This window comes from Oncorhynchus kisutch, linkage group LG14 (genome assembly GCF_002021735.2).
Source record: "Oncorhynchus kisutch isolate 150728-3 linkage group LG14, Okis_V2, whole genome shotgun sequence".
In the NCBI taxonomy this organism is placed as follows: Eukaryota; Metazoa; Chordata; class Actinopteri; order Salmoniformes; family Salmonidae; genus Oncorhynchus; species Oncorhynchus kisutch.
This window is the reverse complement of record NC_034187.2, coordinates 34,353,053-34,377,956: the sequence shown is the minus strand read 5'-3', so window position 1 is coordinate 34,377,956 and position 24,904 is coordinate 34,353,053. Positions and strand designations below refer to the sequence as shown.

Sequence of the window (24,904 nt, the reverse complement as noted above, 5' to 3'; positions counted from 1 at the left end):
TCACATTGCCATAAGACTAGTGACGAACTCAGCATAAACTCTAATCATATCAATCAGCCCTCTATGAAATTCCACCCTCATAGGACCTATACCCATTCAATAGAAGCTATTGTTTGACAGACTGTTTCATTTACATTATCAGCACAAATAAAGCTTGCCACTGTAGGCTTTACTCAGAATAGGAATGAGTCACAAATAATATGTATTCATGTACCTTAAAATCAGCACTGTACAACCAACATTGCAAATAGTATAGTACAGTTTCTACACACACACAAAGCAACCACAACATACCCACACTCCTCTCCAGTGTGGGCAACCTCATGACTTCAACGTCCCTCATCAAGCATGGCCACTCCATCTCCATGGAGACACAGAGGGCATGTGTGCGGAGGTTTGGCACTGGACATGAGAGTCGAAAACACAATTACAGCTTTTGAGAAGCAATTATATATATTGCCATGTTGTGGCAAAGCCCCATAAATAACAGCACATCGACTGGTGCTTGTTCTGTGACGGAGGAATAATATGGTTGAGAAAAGCTGTTGACTGTGTGGAAGGTTGCACTCTCCACGTGGCCTTCTGTGATGTCCAGGGCCATTGTGCTCTGTTGTTCCATAAGAAAGAGGGTCAATCTGTTTGACAAAGGCTTAATGATATCAAACATGAGGACTATCTCTATGGATTTGACACTGAGCTACAATACGGAAGCATGGAGATATAAAAAAAGTCTGCTAAGAAGAGCATGTTGGGCCTTTTGTCTGGTTTTTGTAAGACATACAGAAAATCGTATAAATGTAAATCTGCCAGCACTGGTGCTTGACTGTGTGAAGTCCCTATATCCATGAGAGACCGGTGAGGGGTGGGGGGGCATATTTAAATCAGAGATTCAGAAATGGTACAAGAAGACAAAGGGATAAATAATCATTTCCTAAATATAGACTGTGCCTGTGATTTCAGTGAGGGCTTGATAGTCTCGTTCGCCCCAGCTAAAGCACTTGATCTGCTGAGAAGGATGCTAAATAAGCAGCTTATGACACAAGCGCTAGCTAGCTTCCCCGGTCTATGGGGTGTTTGTCAGCGTAAGTAGTTATGCGAGTTAAGCATCAAAGAGCTCGGACCACGTTTCAATGTGGCAACACCACTTCCACCACCATCTAGCTAAAAAGCCTAGGAAATTCCTTTAGTGTACGCAATGCCGGGACACAGAGACAGCATAGATGTATGCATGTATGAATACGGTTTGTCCTGTATTTTTCCTGCATGATTGATGGATCAGAGACTTTACAATAACAAGAACACGCATATAAACACGTGAACGTTTGATGTGATGCTGCCTGCAGGCAAGCCAGGCTCCGGCATTCAGTAAGAGCTTCCTGAGGATAGACCATCCCTGGGGTTTTCCCATTAATGTCAGGCATAATTCCCTCCACAACATTCCCAACACATATCCAACCACCTCCCAACCCTCAGGACAACCTCTCGCAGGTGCCACAATGGTCTCAGTCTTTGCCAGTTGTTCACTCCTTCCGCAACATTCCCAACCTTTTCCAAATGCTCAGACAACCTACCACGGGTCCTTCCAATGTCTCTCTGATGTTTTTCCCGGAGAAAGTGTCCGTTTCTCTCTCCACCCTTCTTGGATCGCCTGCCTGGTGTTTGCGCATTGTTTGTTTTTCAAGGGATTGTGATAATTTTCTGAATGCAAATGAGGGGGCCTCTTGAAGGTAATAATCACCTGGGTTGCTCTCTTGCTCCGAACACATGAATAAGTCATTAAATGAAATCTAATTTCATTTACAGAGCAGCTGAATCCAATTCTGCCTGCGTCCTCGGAGGAGGGCATCCGTATGACCCTCAGGTTTTTTAGGACTATTTAAAACATCACACAGAAATGAATATTTATTTTACCTTTATTTAACTTGGCAAGTCAGTTAAAGAACAAACTCTTACTCTCATCGACGGCCTAGGAACAGTGGGTTAACTGCCTTGTTCAGTGGGCAGAACGACAGATTTTTACCTTGTCAGCTCGGGGATTCAATCTTGCAACCTTTGGTTACTAGTCCAACGCTCTAACCACTAGGCTACCTGCATATGTGAAGAAATGTAGGGTATTTTGAATTCATGCCAAGATAACAAAGGAGAAATCGAGGCAATGGAGATGAAAGCAGGAAACATAGTGAGGCATGACTCCATGGGGGGGTTTAGACAAGCAGCTGCCATTCTGCATAATATTTAGATTGCATAGGAAACACAATAAAGGCTCAGGCTTTACTTGAACTGTTCTTCCTCTGCTCTGTACGTCTCTTGCTAGGATTTCAGTTCAGCACATATTTGAACTTGAACCAACTTTCAAATATACAGTGTAGACTGACACATCTCAATTACATGTAAACTGGAGAAATGTTTCTTGATTCATCCAGGTTATTTTCAAGAGATACTTGACCCTTTTAACCAACAACAAACCTCAGGGGTAAGTACAGTAACATAACGCATCTAGAGTTCACATGTAAAGTGTGTAATTGACTATTTGCTGTTCTCAATAAAACACTGAAGACAACTCTTTTGAAAAGCGTTTGTAAATCTCAGCCTTGCCCATCCAGTGGATACAGTATCTGCCAGTCACATGTGATATCAACCATGACGCCATCTGGGATTGGAGATCCGGGGTTCTTGACTTGAAGATGCTCGTCACCACCGCTGACAGGTACACTGCACTAGGGGTCATGTGACCGTGTGACACAGACGATAGTTGTCAGTCGTGCCGGGCAAAACAGTTGAACTCTGGGAGCTCGACGTGAGAATAAGACCTTTCCCTCGGCTGTTTCCCCAGCACAGTCAACAGCCCAAAAAACACCCCCACCGCTCCTGATTCACACTGGAATCACATGTTTTTACAGTAGAGCAGAGCTGGGGCCAGGGAAGGTAATGTGGTGTAGTCTGTGGATATCAAAACAGTGGTACAGAGCACAGCAGCAGAGTATTTCAGTCATCTGCATTGTCAGCAGTCCTCTTCTGTCTCCAGAGGTGAACATTGTACACGGAATATCAACAGATCATGCTTTGTTTAATCCGCTAATATTCAATCAGATCAAATTGTATTTGTCACATGCGCCGAATACAACCGTTGTAGACCTTACAGTGAAATGCTTACTTACAAGCTTTTAACCAACTGTGCAGTTTTAAGAAAAATAAGAGTTAAGAAAAAGATTGACTAAATAAGCTGAAGTAGAAAAAGAAAAGAGTAACAATAAAATCAAACAACGAGGGTATATACAGGGGGCACCGGTACGAGTCAATGTGCTGAGGCACAGGTTAGTTGTCGAGGTAATTAAGGTAATATTACATGTAGGTAGGGGTAAAGTGACTATAGATAAGAAACAGCGAGGAGCATTACTGGGAATGTATTCATAGGAATGCAACTGAGCAGGCGAAGGCGTCAATCAGGACTAACACATCTGCAGTTGTGATGGAGATAGTTGAATTATTCTAATATTGATCGCATCCAACTATCAATGCCGATCCAACCATCTGGCCATCCACGTTTTACCATCTATATTTGTGTCTTTCTGTCCCTAGCATGCAGCCTTCCACACAGTCAACAGCATACACAGAGACCGTGCACACGCACGCACACACACGCGTAGTGAGTCCTAAAGGAATACAACGAACATGCAACATGCCACATGGCTGCAAGCTTGTCACACCACCAGCATCTTAGTCAAAAGAGGGAACAGAGGGATGTGGTGTGTGTCTCTGGGACATGGCGTGTGTGCATTTCTAATTGGGTGACAACTGACAAGCATCACAATCTCAAATTAAAGACAGGATAGAGGGACAGGTTTGGGGAAGATTATGTTTTCAGCTTCTAAACCACATTAGACCCACGCCCCAATCCCCTTTTCAATAATTCACTGAGCTATAATGAGGGTTGTGGATGTGAGCTGCCTTCTAGAGGAGGGGAAGGGTGCTAGTCTGCATTCAAGCCCTGGGTGCCAACCTGGGCATGGTTAATGAAGACCCACAGTCTCTCAGGGTTCTCCTGGCACCATGGAGCTCTGCCTGGAGAAGGAGCCCTGAGCAGAGTCAAGCTGCAATTAAAAAGGCTGTCAGTGGATCTAAAGAAGGCTACCACTGTCACTACAGACCAACGTCAACACACACTGTACAGGAAGACAGGGACGGAGGATACAGAGGGTATGGGAGGAGGAGAACAGAGGGGATGATATATGAGGAAGAGAAAAAAGGGTATTAGTGAGGAGGGAGGTGTAGGAAGAGAAAAAAAGATCAGGGGGGGGGGGGGGGGGGATTTTCCGAGCTACCTCTTGGCTTCAACCTGTCATCTAGGAACCATAGTGCCCTGGATACACCTCCTGTCATTCCCCAGGGTGAGGCTGCCATTGAGGCATGCAAGGAACCCCCAGTCTCTGACTAGACTACCTATGGGCTCCCAGTCTCTGACTAGACTACCTATGGGCTCCCAGTCTCTGACTAGACTACCAATGGGCTCCCAGTCTCTGACTAGAATACCTATGGGCTCCCAGTCTCTGACTAGACTACCAATGGGCTCCCAGTCTCTGACTAGACTACCTTTGGGCTCCCAGTCAAGAGAAAAGCCTTCAGAAGATCCCCAAAAGCTCAGTAAAGTAACTGTTCACCAAAAATAATAAACAAAATCCAGTTGACATAAATAGCATTTACTTGACAATATACAGAATAGATTACCGGCAGTTTTGTATTTTCTCTGTCTTAGCAAACATAGAGTCAGATGCATCATTAAGGGGAATGTGTAACGTAATCAGTTATTTTGTAGAAAGGGTGAGGGAGAGAAAAAGAAAATGAGAGAGACAGAGAGAGAGAGAGAGAGAGAGAGAGGGATGGATGGAGAGTGAGAAAAAAAGAGAGAAAGAGAGAGTTTGTGTGCAGGGTCTGCCAAGTGTGGCTCCCCTGACGGGTGTTGGACACGGTCGGCTCCCCTCCTCATCGCTCCTCCTTCCTCGCCCTCTTCTCCGTCACTCTATGATGAGTCCAGTCGTCGGTCCAGTGTGTAGTCTGTCTAGAGCAGGATATGGTATTTGAGTGCACGGGGGACCCTGTTGATGACCAGTCTGCCATCGTAGCTGAGAGAGGCAAAGAGCCATGGGTCTGCTGAGGACCACTCTACTGCGTACACACTGTCCTCATGCTCCTCATAGGTAGAGATGATACTGTCCTGCAGGGGTTCCTTGCTCCTAGAACACACACATGTACACAAACACACAGCGATTCACACACACAAATTCATGCACACGCGTGCGAACGCATACACAGTGTGAAAAGGGAGTTGAATATGGAGAGTTTCTATTTTTGAGACGGTAGATCGGCTTTAATACTGCAGACAGATAGTCACTTCCATCAACGTAATTGTCTGCATCATTTCCAATCCCCCATATATAGTGCATTCGGAAAGTTTTCAGACCCATTCACTTTTGCCAAATTTTGTTCAATTACAGCCTTATTCAAAATAGATGAAATATAATTTCTTTTCATCATCCCACACACAATACCCCATAATGACAAAACGAAAACTTTTTTGTTGTATTTTTTGCTAATTGAGCTCAGGTGCATCCTGTTTCCATTGATCATCCTTGAGATGTTTCTACAACTTGATTGGAGTCCACCTGTGGTAAATTCAATTGATTGGACATGATTTGGAAAGGAACACACCTGTCTATATTTATTTATTTATTTATTTTACCTTTATTTAACCAGGTAGGCAAGTTGAGAACAAGTTCTCATTTACAATTGCGACCTGGCCAAGATAAAGCAAAGCAGTTCGACAGATACAACGACACAGAGTTACACATGGAGTAAAACAGACATACAGTCAATAATACAGTATAAACAAGTCTATATACAATGTGAGCAAATGAGGTGGGAAGGGAGGTAAAGGCAAAAAGGCCATGGTGGCAAAGTAAATACAATATAGCAAGTAAAACACTGGAATGGAAGAATGTGCAAAATAGAAATAAAAATAATGGGGTGCAAAGGAGCAAAATAAATAAATAAATAAAATTAAATACAGTTGGGAACGAGGTAGTTGTTTGGGCTAAATTATAGGTGGGCTATGTACAGGTGCAGTAATCTGTGAGCTGCTCTGACAGTCGGTGCTTAAAGCTAGTGAGGGAGATAAGTGTTTCCAGTTTCAGAGATTTTTGTAGTTCGTTCCAGTCATTGGCAGCAGAGAACTGGAAGGAGAGGCGGCCAAAGAAAGAATTGGTTCTGGGGGTGACTAGAGAGATATACCTGCTGGAGCGTGTGCCACAGGTGGGAGATGCTATGGTGACCAGCGAGCTGAGATAAGGGGGGACTTTGCCTAGCAGGGTCTTGTAGATGACATGGAGCCAGTGGGTTTGGCGACGAGTATGAAGCGAGGGCCAGCCAACGAGAGCGTACAGGTCGCAATGGTGGGTAGTATATGGGGCTTTGGTGACAAAACGGATTGCACTGTGATAGACTGCATCCAATTTGTTGAGTAGGGTATTGGAGGCTATTTTGTAAATGACATCGCCAAAGTCGAGGATTGGTAGGATGGTCAGTTTTACAAGGGTATGTTTGGCAGCATGAAGGATGCTTTGTTGCGAAATAGGAAGCCAATTCTAGATTTAACTTTGGATTGGAGATGTTTGATATGGGTCTGGAAGGAGAGTTTACAGTCTAACCAGACACCTAAGTATTTGTAGTTGTCCACATATTCTAAGTCAGAGCCGTCCAGAGTAGTGATGTTGGACAGGCGGGTAGGTGCAGGTAGCGATCGGTTGAAGAGCATGCATTTAGTTTTACTTGTATTTAAGAGCAATTGGAGGCCACGGAAGGAGAGTTGTATGGCATTGAAGCTTGCCTGGAGGGTTGTTAACACAGTGTCCAAAGAAGGGCCGGAAGTATACAGAATGGTGTCGTCTGCGTAGAGGTGGATCAGAGACTCACCAGCAGCAAGAGCGACCTCATTGATGTAACAGAGAAGAGAGTCGGTCCAAGAATTGAACCCTGTGGCACCCCCATAGAGACTGCCAGAGGTCCGGACAGCAGACCCTCCGATTTGACACACTGAACTCTATCAGAGAAGTAGTTGGTGAACCAGGCGAGGCAATCATTTGAGAAACCAAGGCTGTCGAGTCTGCCGATGAGGATGTGGTGATTGACAGAGTCGAAAGCCTTGGCCAGATCAATGAATACGGCTGCACAGTAATGTTTCTTATCGATGGCGGTTAAGATATCGTTTAGGACCTTGAGTGTGGCTGAGGTGCACCCATGACCAGCTCTGAAACCAGATTGCATAGCAGAGAAGGTATGGTGAGATTCGAAATGGTCGGTAATCTGTTTGTTGACTTGGCTTTCGAAGACCTTAGAAAGGCACGGTAGGATAGATATAGGTCTGTAGCAGTTTGGGTCAAGAGTATCCCCCCCTTTGAAGAGGGGGATGACCGCAGCTGCTTTCCAATCTTTGGGAATCTCAGACGACACGAAAGAGAGGTTGAACAGGCTAGTAATAGGGGTGGCATCAATTTCTGCAGATAATTTTAGAAAGAAAGGGTCCAGATTGTCTAGCCCGGCTGATTTGTAGGGGTCCAGATTTTGCAGCTCTTTCAGAACATCAGCTGAATGGATTTGGGAGAAGGAGAAATGGGGAAGGCTTGGGCGAGTTGCTGTTGGGGGTGCAGTGCAGTTGTCCGGGGTAGGAGTAGCCAGGTGGAAAGCATGGCCAGCCGTAGAAAAATGCTTATTGAAATTCTCAATTATGGTGGATTTGTCAGTGGTGACAGTGTTTCCTATCTTCAGTGCAGTGGGCAGCTGGGAGGAGGTGTTCTTATTCTCCATGGACTTTACAGTGTCCCAGAACTTTTTTGAGTTAGTGTTGCAGGAAGCAAATTTCTGCTTGAAAAAGCTAGCCTTGGCTTTTCTAACTGCCTGTGTATAATGGTTTCTAGCTTCCCTGAACAGCTGCATATCACGGGGGCTGTTCGATGCTAATGCAGAACGCCATAGGATGTTTTTGTGTTGGTTAAGGGCAGTCAGGTCTGGGGAGAACCAAGGGCTATATCTGTTCCTGGTTCTACATTTCTTGAATGGGGCATGTTTATTTAAGATGGTTAGGAAGGCATTTTAAAAAAATATCCGGGCATCCTCTACTGACGGGATGAGATCAATATCCTTCCAGGATACCCCGGCCAGGTCGATTAGAAAGGCCTGCTCGCAGAAGTGTTTCAGGGAGCGTTTTACAGTGATGAGTGGAGGTCGTTTGACCGCTGACCCATTACGGATGCAGGCAATGAGGCAGTGATCGCTGAGATCTTGGTTGAAGACAGCAGAGGTGTATTTAGAGGGCAAGTTGGTTAGGATGATATCTATGAGGGTGCCCGTGTTTAAGGCTTTGGGGAGGTACCTGGTAGGTTCATTGATAATTTGTGTGAGATTGAGGGCATCAAGTTTAGATTTTAGGATGGCTGGGGTGTTAAACATGTTCCAGTTTAGGTCGCCTAGCAGCACAAACTCTGAAGATAGATGGGGGGCAATCAGTTCACATATGGTATCCAGAGCACAGCTGGGGGCAGAGGGTGGTCTATAGCAGGCGGCAACGGTGAGAGACTTGTTTTTAGAGAGGTGGATTTTTAAAAGTAGAAGTTCAAATTGTTTGGGTACAGACCTGGATAGTAGGTCAGAGCAGAAACCAAACACAGGATTGTGTCGAGGCACAGATCTGGGGAAGGGTAGCAAAAAATGTCTGCAGCATTGAAGGTCCCCAAGAACACAGTGGCCTCCATCATTCTTAAATGGAAGAAGTTTGGAACCAACAAGACTCTTCCTAGAGCTGGCCGCCTAGCCATACTGAGCAATCGGGCGTAAGGACCTTGATCGGGGACGTGACAAAGAATCCAATGGCCACTTTGACAGAGCTCCAGAGTTCCTCTGTGGAGATGGGAGAACCTTCCAAAAGGACAACCATCTCTGCAGCACTCCACCAATCAGGCATTTATGGTAGAGTGGCCAGACAGAAGCCACTACCTCAGTAAAAGGCACATGTCAGCCAGCTTGGCGTTTGCCAAAAGGCACCTAAAGGACTCTCAGACCATGAGAAACAAGATTCTCTGAAACAAGATTCTCTGAAACAAGATTCTCTGGTCACATCTGGAGGAAACCTGGCACCATCCCTACGGTAAAGCATGGTGGTGGCAGCATCATGCTGTGGGGATGTTTTTCAGCAGCAGGGACAGGGAAACTAGTCAGGATCGAGGGAAAGATGAATGGAGCAAAGTACAGAGAAATCCTTGATGAAAACCTGCTGCAGAGTGCTCAGGACCTTAGATCGGGTGAAGTTTCACCTTCCAACAGGACAAAGACCCCAACCACATAGAAAAGACAACGCAGGAGTGGCTTCGGGACAAGTCTCTGAATGTCCTTGAGCGGCTCAGCCAGAGCCCGGACTTGAACCCGATCGAACATCTCTGGAAAGACCTGAAAATAGCTGTGCAGTGATGCTCCCAATTCAACCTGACAGAGCTTGAGAGGATCTGCAGAAAATGAGGGGAGAAACTCCCCAAATACAGGTGTGCCAAGCTTGTAGTGTCATACTCAATTCCTCACAGGGAACAGCCTTAATTTCTCAGAACAAGAATAGACTGATGAGTTTCAGTAGAAAGGTCTTTGTTTCGGGACATTTTGAGCCTGTAATCGAACCCACAAATGCTGATGCTCCAGATACTCAACTAGTCTAAAGAAGGCCAATTGTATTGCTTCTGTGCTAACATAATTGCAAAAGGGTTTTCAAATGATCAATTAGCCTTTTAAAATGACAAACTTGGATTAGCTAACACAACGTGCCGTTGGAACATAGGAGTGATGGTTGCTGATTCCATTAAAAGTCAGCCGTTTCCAGCTACAATAGTCATTTACAACATTAACAATGTCTACACTGTATTTCTGATCAATTTGATGTTATTTTAATGGACAAAAAATTTGCTATTTTTCCCCCAAAAAATGACATTTCTAAGTGACCCCAAACTTTTGAACGGTAGTGTATTTTTATACATTTTCTTTCATTATTTTCCCCTAACCCTACCACCCCTCCCCTAATTGGAGTAAACTACTGTACAACAACACTTAGGCTTCTACATCCAGCGTAAACACACAGCTGAAGTCGGAAGTTTACATACACCATAGCCAAATACATTTAAACTCAGTTTTTCACAATTCCTGACATTGAATCCTCGTAAAAATTCTCTGTCTTCGGTCTGTTAGGATCACCATTTTATTTTAAGAATGTGAAATGTCAAAATAATAGTAGAGAATGATTTATTTCAGCTTTTATTTATTTCATCACATTCCCAGTGGGTCAGAAGTTTACATACACTCAATTAGTATTTGGTAGCATTGCCTTTAAATGGTTTAACTTGGGTCAAACATTTCAGGTAGCCTCCACAAGCAATACCTTGACTTTGTTGTCCTTAAGCCATTTTGCCACAACTTTGGAAGTATGCTTGTGCCTTTAAACAACCATTTGGAAGGCGCATTTGCAACCAAGCCTTAACTGGCTGACTGATGTCTTGAGATGTTGCTTCAATATATCCACATAATTTTCCTACCTCATGATGCCATCTATTTTGTGAAGTGCACCAGTCCCTCATGCAGCAAAGCACCCCCTACAACATGATGCTGCTTGCAAGCCTCCCCCTTTTTCCTCCAAACCTAACGATGGTCATTATGGCCAAACAGTTCTATTTTTGTTTCATCAGACCAGAGGACATTTCTCCAAAAAGTATGATCTTTGTCCCCATGTGCAGTTGCAAACCGTAGTCTGGCTTTTTGTATGGCGGTTTTGGAGCAGTGGCTTCTTCCTTGCTGAGCGGCCTTTCAGGTTATGTCGATAAATGACTCATTTTACTGTGGATATAGATACTTTTGTACCTGTCTCCTCCAGAATCTTCACAAGGTCCTTTGCTGTTGGTCTGGGATTGATTTTCACTTTTCTCACCAAAGTAAATTCATCTCTAGGAGTCAGAACGCATCTCCTCCCTGAGCAGTATGACGGCTGCGTGGTCCAATGGTGTTTATACTTGCGTATTATTGTTTGTACAGATGAACGTGTTACTTTCAGGCGTTTTGGAAATTGCTCCCAAGGATGAACCAGACTTGTGGAGGTCTACAATTTTTTTACTGAGGTCTTGGCTGATTTCATTTGATTTTCCCATGATGTCAAGCGAAGAGGCACTGAGTTTGAAGGTAGGCCTTGAAATACATTCACAGGTACACATCCAACTGACTAAAATTATGTCAATTAGCCTATCAGAAGCTTCTAAAGCCATGACATCATTTTCTGGAATTTTCTAAGCTGTTTAAAGGCACAGTCAACTTAGTGTATGTAAACTTCTGAACCACTGGAATTATGATACAGTGAATTATAAATGAAATAATCTGTCTGTAAACAATTGTTGGAAAAATTATTCCGGTCATGCACAAAGTAGATGTCCTAACCGACTTGTCAGGACTATAGTTTGTTAACAAAAAATGTGTGGAGTGGTTGAAAAACGTGTTTTAATGACTCCAACCTAAGTGTATGTAAATGTCTGACTTACATTTTACGGGCGAACTATATTTGACATTAGTTATCTTGTTGTTTTTAGTCCACCCTACACTAAACCCCTCCCTTCTATCTCTGGACACCATCCAATTTTGATTTCTATTTGGACAAGGCTACAGACAAACACACACAAAAGGTCTAGTTACATTACTCATGACCTCCACTCAGTCTCTGGCCTGGTTGTGATAACACCAGGTACAGTACTCCTCTACCCTGGCTTCCTTTACATACAATAGGCTATTTATTGCACTCTCTGAAAAAAAGGGTTTGGCTACAGTATTGTTCCCTGGGGTAGAAAAATATCTAAATACACAATGTACCTTCATAGGTGGACATAAGGATCTCACATGATACTGTTCGGTACGTTTCAGGGTACATGTGTGAATAGTATAATGGTACTAATTATTTTTGTACTCAATATTTCATATATGAAGGTACAATCATTGGAGGTGTGGCTTTCAGTTAGTTATTTTTGGCCACCTGGGAGGGGAAGTGTTAGACCAGTTTAAGTGGTCTATGGCAGTGTTAATTAAAGTTTGAGCATGTCCGCTGCCAGTTCTGGAGTCTTTATAAAGGCTTGCATATGAGTATATGACAATAAAGAGCTGTACTTAATATTGCAGTGCGCTTAATGCAACACTGGGGGACCTAGTCAAGAGGTTGGCGTAATGGTTAAGCTGTTTGACTGTCGCTGGACCCTGGTTCCAGTCCCGGTCGGGGCTACTGAAATTGCTACACTGGTGTCAGAAGTGAGATGGCGAAGAGGTGTGTACAAGTGAGGGACTTTTTATAGAGAAAAGGAAAACATTTTGCCACTTAAAAGGAACAAACGGTGGTACCTTAAAAAGGTAAACACGTTTGGCTCTTTTAAGGTACAAACTGCAAGAGGACAATGATGCACTTCTAACTAATGGTACAATGAACGTAACTACTACAGTGACAAGCGTTTGTACCCCTTTAAGTACAATTTGGTTATTTTTTTTCTGAGAGAGTGCATGTTGTTCATAATGTGTAGTGACAGTTATTTGGCACAGAAATTGAACCATCACAAAATAGGGCATGGCAAAGAGTTGGTGAAGTTCAAGACCAGAGAACTAGAATCAGAGCATGAACTCTAGATTGAATTGATAAAATAATCATAATGATTAGTAACTGTTGCATTGAAAATCTGATTAAGATTATGAAAGTGGACAGTTATGGTTGAGATTGGTCCAGTATGGCTATAAGTGGGGACAGGTCTGGACAAATATGTCAGAAAGTGGACCGTGTTGACAGTCATGACTAAGTGGACAGATATGTCATAGAGGTTTTGACTTAGTGTCCATACTTGTCGTACTGGTGGTTGTCCTCTCCGTCGCTGAGGTCATCATCGTCCACCAGGTGACCGAAGGGCTCGGAGGAGATGGACACCATGTTGGACAGAATCACCCTGCTGTCACTGCTGCCGGTCAGCACCAGCTGATCATGAGAGTGGTTGTAGCGAACGCTCCACACCCTGGGTGGTGGGCACACACACATGCACACACGCACACAAAGAGAATCAGTGAATGGGTGTTTTTAATCCATCTGTATATCCTCTTTCCTTTTGTCTCTTATCCTTTTGGCTCCTCAATCCATGTACGTGTGTGGTAATTGAGATGGATCTGGGCTTTGTTTCCCTGCTGCTTAGTTTGTACTGCCGTGAGGTGTTGTGTAATTATGGTTAGCTAATAAAGGTAATCATTCTGTAAACTCCTAAGCCGTCTCTCTCCTGCACTCTCTTTTCCTTCTTTCACTTGCTGTCCTTCCCTCCCAATCACTGTATCCTCTCTCTATATCGCGGTCTCTCTCTCAAAGCCTAGGGCAGAGCTCAGTGGTGGAGCTCCTCATAGAGAGGGATTGAAGGATAACTGGGCTGTTGACATAAAATCTGGCTCAGCGCACCCTTTCCCCGCGTTCGGCTAATCTTCTTCCCTCCTGAAAAATAGTTCCTAATACCCAGAGCCCCGAGGCCCTCGGAGCACTGCTCAGAAATCACACACTGTAGACTACTATCAGAATGGGATCACATCTACACTGCTCTGGATACATTTAGCCAGTCTACTGTGTGTGTGTGTGTGTGTGTGTGTGTGTGTGTGTGTGTGTGTGTGTGTGTGGTTTGGGGGAGTGAGAGGGGTTGTAGGGTGCATGTACAGTAATGCAATGTACTTAATCTCAGAACGTATGTTGGTAGCAGCAACAAACTTCTCCACCGTCATTATCTATTCAGCTCACACCAGAAAGAGAAAGAGAGCCAGAGCGTGTCTCCACACACACACACACACACACACACACGCCTGAATACTGCAGTGCACTGTGTTCAGCTACTTACATAGCCCTGAGCACTGCAGCTCATCACAGAATAGCTACAGTAACCCACACCTGAACACGGCAGTGCAATGTAATTAACCATCACAGAATGTATGTTTGTAGCAGCAACAAGCTTCTCGTCATACAGTAACAACACACACATTGTGACAGGGTCAGTATAAAATAAGCTAAAAGCACACGTATATCAGCGGAATATGACTGTTTTGCAAACTGATGCTAATTGGTAGGAATGTTGTTCATGTTCTCAAATCAAATTTTATTGGTCACATATACATGGTTAGCAGATGTTCATGCAAGTGTAGTGAAATGCTTGTGCTTCTAGTTCAGACCATGCAGTAATATCTAACAAGTAATCTAACCTAACAATTTCACAACAACTAGCTTATACACACAAGTGTAAAGGAATGAATAAGAATATGTACATAAAAGTATATGAATGAGTGATGGCCGACGGCATAGGCAAGATGCAGTAGATGGTATAGAGTACAGTACATACATATGAGATGAGTAATGTAGGGTATGTAAACATTACATAAAGTGGCATTGTTTAAAGGGGCTAGTGATACATTTATTACTTCAATTTTTCCATTATTAAAGTGGCTAGAGTTGAGTCAGAATGTTGGCAGCAGCCACTCAATGTTAGTGATGGCTGTTTAACAGTCTGATGGCCTTGATTGAAAAACAGCTTCTGTCTCTCGGTCCCTGTTTTGATGCACCTGTACTGACCTCACCTTCTGGATGATTGCTGGGTGAATAGGCAGTGGTTCGGGTGGTTGATGTCCTTGATGATTTTTTTGGCCTTCCTGTGACATCAGGTGGTGTAGGTGTCCTGGAGGGCAGGTAGTTTGCTCCCGGTGATGCGTTGTGCAGACCTCACTACCCTCTGGAGAGCCTTATGGTTATGGGAGGAGCAGTTGCCGTACCTGGCGGAGATACGGCCCGACAGGATGCTCTCGATTGTGCTTCTGTAAAAGCTTGTGAGTGTTTTTGGTGAAAAGCCAAATTTCTTCAGCCTCCTGAGGTTGAAGAGGCGCTGCTGCGCCTTCTTCACCACGCTGTCTGTGTGGGTGAACCATTTCAGTATGTCCGTGATGTGTACGCCGAGGAATTTAAAATTTTCAAACCTCTACTACTGTCCCGTCGATGTGGATAGGGGGCTGCTCCCTCTGCTGTTTCCTGAAGTCCACGATCATCTTCTTTGTTTTGTTGATATTGAGTGTGAGGTGATTTTCCTGACACCACACTCCGAGGACCCTCACCTCCTCCCTGTAGGCCGTCTCCTCGTTGTTGGTAATCAAGCCTACCACTGTAGTGTCGTCTGCAAACTTTATTGAGTTGGAGGAATGCATGGCCACGCAGTCATGGGTGAACAGGGAGTACAGGAGAAGGCTGAGAACGCACCCTTGTGGGGCCCCAGTGTTGAGGGTCAGCGGGGTGGAGATGTTGTTACCTACCCTCACCACCTGGGGGCGGCCCATCAGGAAGTCCAGTACCCAGTTGCACATGGCGTTAAATGCTGAGCTGTAGTCGATGAACAGCATTATTACAAAGGTATTCCTCTTGTCCAGATGGGTTAGGGCAGTGTGCAGTGTGATTGCGTCGTCTGTGGACCTATTGGGGCGAAAAGCAAATTGGAGTGGGTCTATGGTGTCAGGTAGGGTGGAGGTGATATGGTCCTTCACTAGTCTCTCAAAGCACTTCATGATGTCGGAAGTGAGTGTTACGGGGCGGTAGTCATTTAGCTCAGTTACCTTAGCTTTCTTGGGAACGGGAACAATGGTGGCCCTCTTGAAGCATGTGGGAACAGCAGACTGGGATAAGGATTGATTGACTATGTCCGTGAACACACCAGCCAGCTGGTCTGCACATGCTCTGAGGACGCGGCCGGGAAAGCCGTCTGGGCCTGCAGCCTTGCGAGGGTTAACACGTTTAAATGTTTTACTCATGTTGGCTGCAGTGAAGGAGAGCCTGCAGGTTTTGGTAGTGGGCCGTGTCAGTGGCACTGTATTGCCTTCAAAGCGAGCAAAGAAGTTGTTTAGTCTGTCTGGGAGCAGGACATGGTGGTCCGCGACTGGGCTGGTTTTTCTTTTGTAGTCCGTGATTGACTGTAGACCCTGCCACATACCTCTCGTGTCTGAGCCGCTGAATTGCGACTCTACTTTGTCTCTATACTGACGCTTATCTTGTTTGATTGCCATGCGGAGGGAATAGCTACACTGTTTGTATTCGGTCATGTTTCCGGTCACCTTGCCCTGATTAAAAGCAGTGGTTCGCAATTTCAGTTTTGCGCAAATGCTGCCATCAATCCACGGTTTCTGCTTGGGGAATGTTTTAATAGACGCTGTGGGTTCAACATTACCGATGCACTTGCTAATAAACTCACTCACCGAATCAGTGTATTCATCAGTGTTGTTGTTCGACGCTATGTGGGAAACATATCCCAGTCCATGTGATCGAAGCAATCTTGAAGCGTGGAATCCGATTGGTCGGACCAGCGTTGAACAGACCTGAGCGTGGGTGCTTCCTGTTTTAGTTTCTGTCTTTAGGCTGGGAGCAACAAAATGGAGTCGTGGTCAGCTTTTCTGAAAGGAGGACGGGCAAAGGCCGGAAGTTAGATTAACAATGATCCAGGGTTTTGCTAGCCCGGGACACGCATTCGATATGCTGATAGAATTTAGGAAGCCTTGTTTTCAGATTAGCCTTGTTAAAATCCCCAGCTTCAATAAATGCAGCCTCAGGATATGTGGTTTCCAGTTTACATAGTGTCAAATGAAGTTCATTCAGGGCCGTCGATGTGTCTGCTTGGGGGGGAATATACACGACTGTGATTATGATCAAAGAGAATTCTCTTGGTAGAAAATGCAGTCGGCATTTGATTTTGAGGAATTCTAAGTCAGGTGAACAAAAGGACTTGAGTTCCTGTATTTTGTTATGATCACACCACGTCTCGTTAATCATAAGGCATACACCCCCGCCCTTCTTACCAGAGAGATGCTTGTTTCTGTCGGCGCGATGCGTGAAGAAACCAGGTGGCTGTACCGACTCCGAAAGCGTGTTTCGACTGAGCCATGTTTCCATGAAACAAAGAACGTTACAGTCTCTGATGTCTCTCTGGAAGGCTACCCTTGCTCGGATTTCGTCTACCTTGTTGTCAAGAGACTGAACATTGGCGAGTAGTATGCTCGGGAGCGGTGCGTGATGTGCCCGTCTACGGCACATCCCCCAGATTTCCTGGGGGTAACAATGTAAGAAATAACACATAAAGAATAAATACTGCATAGTTTCCTAGGAACGCAAAGTGAGGCGGCCATCTCTGTCGGCGCCGGAAGTATAGCTGTTCTGTTGGTTGTGCAAAGATGGGGTTTGAGGCTATAAGTACAATGGTACAGTTGAACTCGGAAGTTTACATACACTTGGTTGGAGTCATTAAAACTCATTTTTCAACTACTCCACAAATGTCTTGCCAAAACTAGTTTGTTGACAAGTCGGTTGGGACATCTACTTTGTGCATGACACAAGTAATTTTTACAACAATTGTTTACAGATTATTTCACTTGTAATTCACTGTTGACTGTTGACTGTTGACTGTGCCTTTAAACAACTTGGAAAATTCCAGAAAATTATGTCATGGCTTTAGAAGCTTCTGATAGGCTAATTGACATCATGTGAGTCAATTGGAGGTGTATCTGTGGATGTATTTCAAGGCCTACCTTCAAACTCAGTGCCTCTTTGCTTGACATCATGGGAAAATCAAAAGAAATCAGTCAAGACCTCAGAAAAAAAATTGTTGCCCTCCACAAGTCTGGTTCATCCTTGGGAGCAATATCCAAATGCCTGAAGGTACCACGTTCATCTGTAAAAAAATAGTACGCAAGTATACACACCATGGGACCACGCAGCCGTCATACCGTTTTGTCTCCTAGAGATGAACGTATTCTAGTGCGAAAAGTGCAAATCAATCCCATAACAACAGCAAAGGACCTTGTGAAGATGCTGGAGGAAACAGGTACAAAAGTATCTATAGCCACAGTAAAACAAGTCCTATAACGACAACCTGAAAGGATGCACAGCAAGGAAGAAGCCACTGCTCCAAAACTGCCATAAAAAAGCCAGACTACGGTTTGCAACTGCACATGGGGACAAAGATCATACTTTTTGGAGAAATGTCCTCTGGTCTGATGAAACAAAAATAGACCTGTTTGGCCATAATGACCATCGTTATGTTTGGAGGAAAAAGGGGGATGCTTGCAAGCCGAAGAACACCATCCCAACCGTGAAGCACGGGGTGGAAGCATCATGTTGTGGGGTGCTTTGCTGTAGGAGAGACTGGTGAACTTCACAAAATAGATGGCAACATGAGAAAGGAAAATTATGTGGATATATTGAAGCAACATCTCAAGACATCAGTCAGGAAGCTAAAGCTTAGTCGCAAATGGGTCTTCCAAATGGACAACGACCCCAAGCATAATTTCCAAATGTGGCAAAATAGCTTAAGGACAACAAAGTCAAGGTATTGGAGTGGCCATCACAAAGCCCTGACCTCAAGAACTAAAAAAGCATGTGCGAGCAAGGAGGCCAACAAACCTGACTCGGTTACACCAGCTCTGTCAGGAGGAATGGGACAAAACTTATTGTGGGAAGCTTGTGGAAGGCTACCCGAAACGTTTGACCCAAATTAAACAATTTAAAGGCAATACACTCAATTAGTATTTGGTAGCATGTAAACTTCTGACACACTGGGAATGTGATGAAATAATGAAATCTCTCCACTATTAATCTGACATATCACATTCTTAAAATAAAGTGGTGATCCTAATTGACCTAAGACAGGACATTTTTACTAGGATTAAATGTCAGGAATTGTGAAAAATTGAGTTTAAATGTATTTGGCTAAGGTGTATGTAAACTTCTGACGTCAACTGTATATCTGCTGTGTGTGTGTGTGTGTGTGTGTGTGTGTGTGTGTGTGTGTGTGTGTGTGTGTGTGTGTGTGTGTGTGTGTGTGTGTGTGTGTGTGTGTGTCTAAAGTGTGACAGGTGCCCACCAGTGAGAGTGCTCCTCCAGGCTCTTGACTGGCTCGTTGATGTTTCTCACGTCCCAAAATTTGACCTTGCAGTCGTCCCCACAGCTGGCCAGGTAGTACTGTTTGTTGGGATTGAAGTCAAGGTCTCGAACCAGTTGCCCATGAGCATTCTCTATACAGTAGATCTGACTGGAAAAGAGAGTGAAAGGGATGAGGGGGGAGGAAAGGGGGAATGAGAGAGAGAGAGATGACAGAAGAGGGTGAGGAGAAGGGTGAGAAAAAAGGGGAATGATGCGAGAGAGAGAAAGAGAGAGTGAACGCCACAGCAACCCTGATGACATAAATCATGGAGAGAAGCCTGTAGTGGTTCTCTACACTAGGTGAAGGCCAGACCGTATTTCCTGTCCTATAAAAGCCTGACGTGTAATAAAGCCAGGAGTCACAACCACACACGGCCTTGGCTTCCTGATCCTGCTCGTCCCGGGTGGGGAGAGGTCAGTGTTAAGGCACGAGGAAAGAAATGAGAGAGCAAAGAAGAGAGGAGAGACTTTTCTGCTTCAGATTATGTTCATGTTGTAAACCTACTCTCTTCTCTACTCCTCCACAGGACTCTGTACCCTTCCTCTCATCTCCTCTTCTGTCCTCTCCTCCCCTTCCCCAGTCATTCCTACCTCTCATCCGCTCTTTTCCCCCACTCCACCCCTCCGATAATCTTCCCTCCCTCTCCTGCTGTGATGACTGAAGAGGAACCAGGGCGGTCTATTGAAACAGCGTTAGACCCAATGTTCTCTGCTCCCCTCTCTCATCCACCAGACACCATCTACCCTGCTGATCTCATTATACAAATAACATGCTAATTAAAAATCTCATTAAAAAGGGAGGGAAAAGAAAATAACCTGAGGGATTCAATGAGATCAGGATGACTGTCTGTATGGCTCTATGACTATATGGTTTGTAAGATTCTGCCACTGGACCTCAGCAAACTGGATGACACCACACTTGGACTTCACAGAGGGCCCAGACACTGGCAGCAGCTCCTTCCTCTAACCAAACAAAATTACAACACTCTTTAATCTTGTGACTTTAAAATGTCTTGAGTGTGTGGAGTCACTTTGCTGTCAAGTACACAATCTGCTCACCATTGACTGCCTCGGCATGACCTCTGGCCAGGGGTTTGACAGTGTGTGTGTGTGTGTGTTTGTGCTGTGTCGTAAACTCTGTCCTCCATGGAATAGGACGCACGGGGGAAATGGAGCAGGAAATTGGGTTAGTTTCGGTGCTTCCAGAATGCTTCTGAGCACCCCACTCCACTCGGCAAATATGAAATGGGGATCCTGAGCAAAGCCTGGCTGGAACCCTCCTCACAAAGTATTAAGGATTATATGCCTTCCTAGCCTAAGCCTGCGGACACAGTGAAACCAAATCGAAACTCATCCTCCTTTACGTCAGTGAGGGCCAGAACAATCTACAACACACACACACACACACACACAGTAAAGGGGTTACCATGAATTTGACAGTAATTTACAGGCAGCTCTGTGGCAAGTAAAATTCTGTATTTAATATTTGTGCACAAGGGCAAAACTTTCACTGGGGACGGGGCAGGGGTCATGTGACCCCCACATTCTAAAATGGCATTTTTTGTCACCCCCGGTTTTATCATTGCCCTGTGATACAAAAAGAAGTGTCATCGGTGTGTGTAAGGACCATGCGGACACCTCAGAGCAGAGCGGTCAGGTAGGCTGTCTGGCTGTGTAAGCCAGCTAGATTTAGGACCGCCCGGACACCACCACAGAGCGTTTGGACAAGCTGTGGGAAGGCAACGCTTCTGAAAGGCTGGCTTAGAACTGGCAAGGGACAGTGGAACAGATGTAGCTGCTGACGGTGTGTGTGTGTTGCACTCTTTCTCGGAGTTGTAAAAGCAAGCAGTGCAGATACTGGCTACCCTTTAGTTAACTGATATTAGCTAATGTTTCATCCCCTCTCAAATGAGTCAAATGAATTTAGCCAGTTCAGCTCTAGCCATCTGTCAGATGGCGATATGAGGTGGCTATTATTATAGCACTATCTAACAGCTGTTGTGTGTATGGAAATGTTGTTTTGTAACCTTTGTTTTGTCCCGTTTCAACAGTAAATTAATTTGGCTAGCTTTCGCCAGTTGATGTACCGGCATGCGAGAGTTTGCCAAAATTATTATTTTTGCCTCAATCACACTGGACCTGCATCAAACAAGACGAAACCAGCGGCCAAATGATTGAAGACCGATATTCTGATGTTTTTTCAGTGCAATGTGAGATTTTAGTATTCAGTACAGCAATGTAATGTTATTGATCTGTCAGTTTCCCTAGCTAATTCTCTACTTTTCACACTGATATAGTAATAAACAGCTCTACGGGCTTCACTGTCAAGCTGCTCAGTCAGTTCACAACACTATGCTCATCATGTCTTAGCAGGATCAGATGGTGACAGGTGTCCCTGCAGGGTCAGACAGCCAGGGAAGACCAGTTTACGGAGCTCAGGTGAATTTCACAGTATATTATAACAATATCAAAAGTTCCATCTTGAGTTGATCGGTAGGTCTACAGTAGCTACACGACAGAAGCTTAAGTTTAAAGCCACAGTCTGGGATCTGGGAATAATTGCAATTTCAACTATTGAACCATTGACTCTATGCTTGAATAATATTCATGTGTACACCAAGGTAATTCTTTGTCATGCCTGCCTCATCTTAGCAGGATCTGATGGTGACAGGGGTCTGTACATAAGTGGCAATGAGAGTGGTTATGGTAGACATGTTGGTCCTCAATGGCTAGTGGTAAAATACATACAATTAACAATTATGGAATTGCACTACCTTTTCCATTGTAGCTACCCTACCCATTCACTATAACTTGTACTTGCAAAATGTCACCTAAATACAATTACTGAACCATTATATTATCAAAGAATAGAATCAATGTATAAATGCCCCACAAGCATAGCACAACTGTCTTACACTATCATAACCCCAAATATTATGCAGTTTAGGCCATATTTAAAACTATCATGTGCGTGAAATGGACTGTCAGTCTTGCATCTAGAATGCAGTCTATGCTTTTGAGATGGGTTATATTTGAAGTACTTTATATTGGGGGGTTGTGGGCTTCACTGTTATGGCACACAGACACTACACCAGACAGTAATCATTTGTCATGCCTCATCTGAGTATGGTGACCAGATGATGACAGGGCTCCCAGCAGGGTCAGGTAGCCAGGGAAGATAAGTCTCTTACGGAGCAGAGGTGAATATAATAATATGATTAGTATCCATGAATTAAAACTACTCTCCTTAGTGTTTTCAGTAGTTTCTGATAATCAAACATACAGTACCACTTGATTGTAAGGTATACAAACACTAATCCAAGGTGGCATAGCAGTTCAGACGTCTTTTGTCCTCGTCTTGTCGTGTCCTGTATATATATTTACAACTTTTTCACATACATTTTATTTTTATTTTCCATCAACTCATCTTCAAAACACTCTCCTGCAACCCGCCTCACCAATGTATATTTATAAAAAAGTATTATTTACCTCAGATCTGTAATCCTCCAAGAAGCTAGCCAGAAACTCCAAGAAGCTAGCCTGAAACTAGCCAGAAGCTAATCCAGAAGCTAGTTCAGAAGCTAGTTAGCTCCTTTACTGGCAAATCGTTAGTATTCAGCTAACCACGGTTTGTGGTCATCAGCTATCCTTTAGCTCGAAAATCTATCGCCAGTTCTGTACGGCGCAGCGCGTCTCGGAACGGAACATACCGGACCAATTTTTCTCTCCATGTCCCTGGATTTCGACTGCTCTCTGGACATTCATACCCGGATCTCACAGCTAGCTAGCTGCTATCCGTGTGACTATCGGCCTTCGTCGATTCCGGAGCAAACATCAATTATTCCGGAGCTAGCAAGCTCCGTCAATCACTCCTGAGTTCCATCAATCACACCTGGGCTGCAGTCACCTATCCGGACCCGTTTTACTGCCTTCGCGGAGCCCCACCGGGCCTTCACAACTGGACTGCCGACGTTATCTACCCGAAGGAGTTATTCGGCTGGCTCCTCCGTCGCGACGTTACCTGAACGCCCATCTGCGGCCTGCTAACCGTTAGCTGTCTTACCGGCTGCTATCTGAATAGACAATCGGACAATTTTTTATTTTTTATTATTATTATTATGTTTTCTTCTTGGGCCTCTATAACTATATCTATTGTTTTTATTTTTGTTGTTGTTGTGTGATTTGGATTAATCCCCTCTACCACACGGAACCCCACTAATCTACTGACGGAACGCAAGAGGTGGCTAACAACAGACCTCCATCCTATGCTAGCTTGCTACCGATGCCCTGGCTAGCTGTCTAAATCACCAACCAACCTCTCCACTCACCGGACCCTTTTGATCACTCGACTAAGCATGCCTCTCCTTAATGTCAATATGTCTTGTCCATTGCTGTTCTGGTTAGTGTTTATTGGCTTATTTCACTGTAGAGCCTCTAGTCCTGCTCAATATACCTTATCCAACCTATTAGTTCCACCACCCACACATGCAATGACATCTCCTGGTTTCAACGATGTTTCTAGAGACAATATCTCTCTCTTCATCACTCAATACCTAGGTTTACCTCCACTGTATTCACATCCTACCATACATTTGTCTGTACATTATACCTTGATGCTATTTTATCGCCCCCAGAAACCTCCTTTTACTCTATGTTCCAGACGTTCTAGACGACCAATTCTCATAGCTTTTAGCCGTACCCTTATTCTACTCCTCCTATGTTCCTCTGGCGATGTAGAGGTGAATCCAGGCCCTGCAGTGCCTAGCTCCACTCCTATTCCCCAGGCGCTCTCTTTTGACGACTTCTGTAACCGTAATAGCCTTGGTTTCATGCATGTTAACATTAGAAGCCTCCTCCCTAAGTTTGTTCTATTCACTGCTTTAGCACACTCTGCCAACCCAGATGTTCTAGCTGTGTCTGAATCCTGGCTTAGGAAGACCACCAAAAATTCAGACATTTTAATTCCAAACTACAACATTTTCAGACAAGATAGAACTGCCAAAGGGGGCGGTGTTGCAATCTACTGCAAAGATAGCCTGCAGAGTTCTGTCCTACTATCCAGGTCTGTTCCCAAACAATTTGAACTTCTACTTTTAAAAATCCACCTCTCTAAAAACAAGTCTCTCACCGTTGCCGCCTGCTATAGACCACCCTCTGCCCCCAGCTGTGCTCTGGACACCATATGTGAACTGATTGCCCCCCATCTATCTTCAGATTTCGTGCTGCTAGGCGACCTAAACTGGAACATGCTTAACACCCCAGCCATCCTACAATCTAAACTTGATGCCCTCAATCTCACACAAATTATCAATGAACCTACCAGGTACCTCCCCAAAGCCTTAAACAAGGGCACCCTCATAGATATCATCCTAACCAACTTCCCCTCTAAATACACCTCTGCTGTCTTCAACCAAGATCTCAGCGATCACTGCCTCATTGCCTGCATCCGTAATGGGTCAGCGGTCAAACGACCTCCACTCATCACTGTAAAACGCTCCCTGAAACACTTCTGCGAGCAGGCCTTTCTAATCGACCTGGCCGGGGTATCCTGGAAGGATATTGATCTCATCCCGTCAGTAGAGGATGCCTGGATATTTTTTTTAAATGCCTTCCTAACCATCTTAAATAAACATGCCCCATTCAAGAAATTTAGAACCAGGAACAGATATAGCCCTTGGTTCTCCCCAGACCTGACTGCCCTTAACCAACACAAAAACATCCTATGGCGTTCTGCATTAGCATCGAACAGCCCCCGTGATATGCAGCTGTTCAGGGAAGCTAGAAACCATTATACACAGGCAGTTAGAAAAGCCAAGGCTAGCTTTTTCAAGCAGAAAT

General features: G+C 44.5%; 1 protein-coding gene across 3 annotated transcripts in view; it reads right to left on the bottom strand.

Moving 5' to 3' along the window:
• Nucleotides 1–4,681: 4,681 nt before the first annotated feature.
• Nucleotides 4,682–24,904, bottom strand: part of LOC109903923 (EARP-interacting protein homolog) — an 87,361-nt gene continuing 67,138 nt past the window's right edge. For 2 of the 3 annotated variants that reach the window (XM_031788290.1, XM_020500935.2), the window contains 3 exons: nt 19,008–19,175; nt 12,942–13,109; nt 4,682–5,231 (listed from right to left, as the gene is read on the bottom strand). In XM_031788290.1, the coding sequence (XP_031644150.1) occupies nt 5,057–5,231; nt 12,942–13,109; nt 19,008–19,175 (511 nt within the window). In that variant the 3' untranslated portion in view covers nt 4,682–5,056. The remainder of the gene's footprint in view (nt 5,232–12,941; nt 13,110–19,007; nt 19,176–24,904) is intronic. The other variant, XM_020500936.2, reaches the window with a different exon arrangement.